Below are 6,000 nucleotides of genomic sequence, written 5' to 3' on the forward strand. Positions count from 1 at the left end.
TAAAATCTTAGGTGAAGAAATCAACCTAATAAATCTGAGGAAAGGAGCTCAGATGCCAGGGGATGGGTGCAGCATGGAAACAAGGACAGAGTGGAACTTGTCAGATGTTGCCATTCAAGCCATGATCCTGACTCCCCAGAAAAAGTTACAGATTCCGTTTTTTGCTGTATGCTGCTGACACAGTCAAGCTGCCCATTTTCAAAGTGGATGTTTATAAAGCAGGACTATTTCATCCTAGCAAATGAGGGCTGATTTAATGTACGGAGAGTTTCTTTCTGGGAGGCAGATAAGATTTGCAAGCATAACCTGGTGAGGAGGTGTGCAATAGAATGCTGCTCTGGAGCGTGCATCTCCTTTTAGTCTCTCTGCAAAGGAGAGAGTGTGAGTGAAAGTCCCCTATCTCCTCAGCACAGGGAACAAGGCATTTAGTGCCAAGTGGCCTATGCATGGGTGAAAGGCATCTGAAGAGCTAGTGAAGCCTGACCAGTTAAACTAACTTACATTTCTTTGAATGCATTCAGGTGATAGAGCTTCGGCGTCCAATGGACTCACGTCTGGAACACGTGGACTTTGAATGTCTTTTCAAGTGCCTCAGCGTACGACAGATCATCAGGATCTTTGCTTCCCTTCTGCTGGAGCGACGCGTGATCTTCATAGCAGATAAGCTCAAGTAAGTGGCAAAGGAACTTTAACTATAACATATTGTTGGAGCCAGCATTGTCTAATGATACAAAGGGCATTCAGAGATGGAGGAGGAGATTGCTGGAAGTCAAGATTCTCCCTCCACAGACATGAGATGAGCCACTAAAATAATTCCTGCTGATTCTAGTGGAAATTATTTGTAGCTTGCAGTTGGCGAATAGAACCAGCTCTGTTACTAGCTGCAAGACACTTAACTTGTCTCTGTCTCAGTTTTCCCATCTGTAAAATGGGGATAAAAACATTTACCTATCCGTGAGCAATCTCTAAAATCATAAGAGCACAGTCCTGCCCTTGTGCTTGGCTCAAGCAGGGGGGAAGGCCCTAATTAAACAACACTTTGCACTTACATAGTTATTTTTCATCCCTAGATCTCCAAGCTCTTTACAAAGATTGGTAACATCATCATTTTACAATGGAGAAACTGAGGCACAGTGTCAATTGAAGCTCAAATTTTCATGCGTTCACTAAGTTTGAGTACCCAACTTGAGACCTGTCAGGCCTGATTTTCAGATACAATGAGCACAGGCACCTGCAGTCAATGGGAGCTCTAAATATCAGGCCTTAGTAACCTTAAGAGGAGTCCAGAAATTGAGGCACCCAAAATCAGTGGACATTTGCCAAAAGTTACAGAATGAGTCAGAAGCAGTTAGGGTAGAACCTAGGTCTCCTGTCTCCCAGTGTCCATGTATAGTCACTAGACCAGAAGTGAGCTCAGCTGTATATTCTGTCATGGCTAGGCGTGCAGAACTTCCATTAGGTTAGTGCTGTGAGAATTGGATGTTTCTTAAAGATATACCCTGACTCTCATACACATAGGGATATATCAAACTGCCTTACCAGTAGATTAACAAATAGTTACAGTGACACCTGGATTTTTAACACCTGGGTTAGTTGAGGACTTTGCTGTGTTGGTCTAGTTTAGTGGTGTAAGAATGAGCCTTAAATCTAGATTCTTTGAAAACAAAGGTTCAAATTCCATTAAGATCAATTCATCTGTTCCTTCTTATGTAAAGTGCTGCCCAGCTTACTGTCTCAAGAGACCTTTCAAAGGAGATTGTTAAAAACAAGGTCATGTCATTTGGACATTAAAAATCTATGACACTTATTTGTATGTGAAGAGGTTTGCCACAATGTCCTGAGCCAAAATTTTCTTTCTCTGTGTTGTGCGCTGGTAATCGGTTGGACTGCTATCCTCCACCCCAGACGTGGGTGCATTTCAGCAATGATCTTTGCACATCATTTATGGAGTACTTTTGGAATGAAAGGATCTATGGAACATTAAAAAAAAATTGTATTACTTTGCTATTATGTGAATATGCTCCTTAAATTCCAGTGCAGAGTGGAATGACACAAACATTCTCGTTGTGGGGTAAAATATAGCAAAGATGCTTAGATTAGAAAAATACCCCAAACTTTAATAATAGTGACAATACTTTTTACTTAGCACCTTCAAAGCATTGTACAAACATTAGTTGATTTTCATAAAAATGCAGTGAGGCAGATAAATATTGTTAGCCCTATTTTACAGAGGAGGGAAGTGAGGTCCAGAGAGATTGAATGACTTGTTCAAGGCCATAAAGAAAGTCTCCGATAGCACTAGGATTTGAACTCCAGTGCTCCTTGCCCCCCGAAGGGTGCAACAGACCAAGCTTCCTCTTATACTGTCACTAAGTGCCCTATGTCTGTCTTTCTGTTGACTCAGGTACATGTACAGTTCATAGAACCAGAAGATTAATATTGCCCCTAGCAGCTGGTTGAGATATTTTCCCCAGGTGCCTATACAAACTCTGAATCCATTTCCTTGCAGAGGTTTTGCTTAAGGTTCAACTGTACCATTTGGGCACAGTCCATGAGTGGTGCTCCCTGCCACACCTCTTCAGGGGCATATCTTGCACCTGTCCTACCTCCTCCCTGCCTCCTTTGGGGCATGCGCTCCCCAAAGATGATAGGGAGGGAGCAGTCCCTGTGCTCCCCAAGCTCAGGGATGGCAATTGGGCATGGCTCTTACATAGGCCCTGCAAGACAGAGGGGATGTCTTGTACCTTCCTCTCCCATTGTCTCCCACCGGAATAAGGCCCAATCCAGCCTTTTATTAGATGCAAGTGTGATCAATGCACACACATGTAAACATTTTAAGCGAGATATTTGCAACCATAGCATGCTAAATAATAAAAAATGGCAAATAAAAATAAAGACCTCCATTTATTACACTCAGGAACATCCAGAATCCCTTAAAAGGATCTAAAGGAATGTACCGGTGGTTGAAAAGACAGATGGATCTAGCCCAAAACTCTGCTAAGTGCTTTATCAGTCCTGTCCTTCTCTGAATGATTGCCAGGAATAATAGCTGCACTTAGTGGTCGCCAGTGTATATAATAGCAAAAATACTTTGCATAGTCAAAGCTTTACAACCTTTGGGGGATAATTTCTTAAAGCTGTGGACCCTTTTCAGGTTATAACATGCCTTCCTTAGCGGTATGTCTTGCTGTCTAAAACAACATGAAGATTTTATTAGATCACTCGTCCTGTCGGTAACCCTTAGTCTGAATGACCATTCAGAATGATTTAATTTCTTGGAAACCCATGGTGAAGATTGTTTCGTTAATACAGGGTTTCTCCATTCTTTTCAAAGGCTGTCAGTCGCATCATTGATATCAGTGGCAGGTGGCTTTGAAAATGTATTTTATGTTCCTTCTGGCTGTTTCTCTACAGTACAATTAATTATATTGTCACTAAACAATTTTGTTTTGCTGGTTATATAACAATATTAGTGGACCCCCATATGCACCACTGCACTCGTACTTCTCAGAATGACACGGCCCATGGCCCTCTCCATTACATAATGCTGCGGGGGGAGCACAATTTGCACAGAATAGCACTGGAGCAAATAGAGGGTACAAGGTTCAGTGAAGTACTGTCACCATTCTGTAGCTCCCCAGGACCCTTATGCAGTATGGACCTGATCCTGCAAGCCGCTGAGAACCCTCAACCCATTGACTTCAGGTGCACCTTGCAGGATTGAGCACTAAATCCACAACAGGGAGGCGTTTGATGGAGGCATGACCTAATTATGGGGGGTGGAGATTGTTCTTAGCATATGCAAAACATGCCTCACATGGCACATGACCAGGATTTATCACTGAATTTGATCCGCTGCTTGGATCATTAGCTTCCCCATCTTGGGCCGGGTACTGACAGGAGGGTGATGTGAATGCTGATCCATGCTGGGAAGCAGCCTCTCTGTAGCATGCTTTTTCTGGAAGACTGGCCTAACAAATGTGGAAAAATACCTCTGCATACTACCACTGAAGTCTCCTCTGAGGGAGCCAGTGGTAGCTTGGCATGGAAGACATCCATGCTGTCAGTGCTGGCATAGCTAAGAACTGGTGGAGCAACCAGATTTTGCACGGATTGCAAGAAATCTACAGGTTTAGTCTGGAATTTCCAATGAAAGCTCAGCCTCCTTGTATGTGGCATGTTATGGCTGTTACACGAAGGCCCCCTCAATCCCATGAGCCCCACAACACAGAGGGGAAAAGAGAGCCGTGCCTTACATAGATTTTCACTGGATAAAAAGCTGCTGTGTTTCCTTTTGGCATATTCAGGGGTGAAAGTGGGCCGATGTGGTGTACTGATAAGAAGCTGGTACCGGCCCTTACGCAGCCGACGTGAAAGTGCTGCTGCAGCAACGTCACTTCCCCTTCCTCATCCCCCGTCGTCGGCCCTGCGGTGGAGGGTGGGGGGGAAGGGGCAGCTGCTCCGGGGGCCAGCATTTTAAAAGGGCCTACCACTACTGCAGCAGTGGCCGGAGCCCCGGGCCCTTTTAAATCACCACTGGAGCCTCAGGTGGTGCGGGCCAGGCAGCGCAGATGGGCTGGCTGTTGGAGGCTGACCCCGCCCACCCCTTCCGCTCAAGGCCCCGCCCCTTCTGGGGCCCCGGAACCGGGCCCCCGTACTGGTAAGAATTTAATATTAATTTCACCCCTGGACATATTTCATGCAGAGCCGGGAGGACATGGCCAAACAGAAATTAGAAATGAAAAAGACCCTTTCAATGTTGTTTGGATTTATATTTACCTCTGTCCCACACAAGCCTAGCAGTAACTCTGTCTATGTAAATTACTGGTCAAAATGCAATCCGTGCTCCCTGTTTTGTTATGGATTGTTGGTTTTGTGTTATACCTGATTTTGGGTTTTTGGCATATATTAGAGTCATAGAATTTAAGGCCAGAGGGGACCACCAGATTATCTAGACCAGGGGTCGGCAATCTTTCAGAAGTGGTGCGCTGAGTCTTCATTTATTCACTCTAATTTAAGGTTTCACGAGCCAGTAATACATTTTAACGTTTTTAGAAGGTCTCTATAAGTCTATAATACACCTCTTACCCTGATATAACCGACCCAATATAACACGAATTCGGATATAACGTGGTAAAGCAGCGCTCTGGGGGGGGGCGGGGCTGCGCACTCCCGTGGATCAAAGCAAGTTCAACGTAACGCGATAAGATTTTTTTGGCTTCCGAGGACAGCGTTATATCGGGGTAGAGGTGTATATAACTAAACTATTTGTGTATGTAAAGTAAATAAGGTTTTTAAAATGTTTAAGACGCTTCATTTAAAATTAAATTAAAATGCAGAGCCCCCCAGACGGGTGGCCAGGACCCAGGCAGTGTGAGTGCCACTAAAAATCAGCTTGCATGCCACAGGTTGCCTACTCCTGATCTAGACTGACCTCCAGTCCATTACAGCTCACTAAACATCACCCACCACCTGCTCACTAAGCCAAAGTGTTACAGCCCTTGGGAGACTAAACTGTTATATGCCACAGGCAGAAAACAGAAGGGACCGAGGTGCACCAATGCCCAAGGGCCTTGCAATGACAGGCGATTTATTGAGTGAGATAGACCCAGATAACCTTAGTAAGTGACCGGCTCCCCATGAAGACCTAAGAATTTGGGTGGCTGCCACATTAATGAGGATGGACAGATCCATTGACTGTTGTTGCTAGGGGAATTGATGCCCTCACAGCTGTGCCACTCCACCCATTACAAAGCAAAGATTTTCCCTGTTACTTTATTTTGTGCAACTTTTAAGTACTCAAAAAATGAGCCAGAGGTAGTGGGGATAAGGCCTTGGACTGAGAGTCAGGTAGGGTTACCATATTTTGTGCCTCCAAAAGGAGGACACTCCACGGGGCCCTGGCCCCGCCCCCAGCCCCGCCCCAACTCCGCCCCCTCCCCAAAGTCTCCGCCCCCTCCCCTGCTTCCCGCGAACATTTAATTCGCGGGAAGCCTGGGC

At 45.1% G+C, this 6,000-nt stretch overlaps 1 protein-coding gene across 9 annotated transcripts in view; it reads left to right on the forward strand.

Annotated features, from left to right (window-relative positions):
* DENND2B (DENN domain containing 2B) overlaps positions 1-6,000 on the forward strand; it is a 291,401-nt gene that overhangs the window by 244,818 nt on the left and 40,583 nt on the right. For all 9 annotated transcript variants that reach the window (XM_034770079.1, XM_034770078.1, XM_034770082.1 and 6 more), the window contains one exon: positions 522-670. In XM_034770079.1, the coding sequence (XP_034625970.1) occupies positions 522-670 (149 nt within the window). The remainder of the gene's footprint in view (positions 1-521; positions 671-6,000) is intronic.

The sequence above is a fragment of the Trachemys scripta genome, chromosome 4 (genome assembly GCF_013100865.1).
Source record: "Trachemys scripta elegans isolate TJP31775 chromosome 4, CAS_Tse_1.0, whole genome shotgun sequence".
In the NCBI taxonomy this organism is placed as follows: domain Eukaryota; kingdom Metazoa; phylum Chordata; order Testudines; family Emydidae; genus Trachemys; species Trachemys scripta.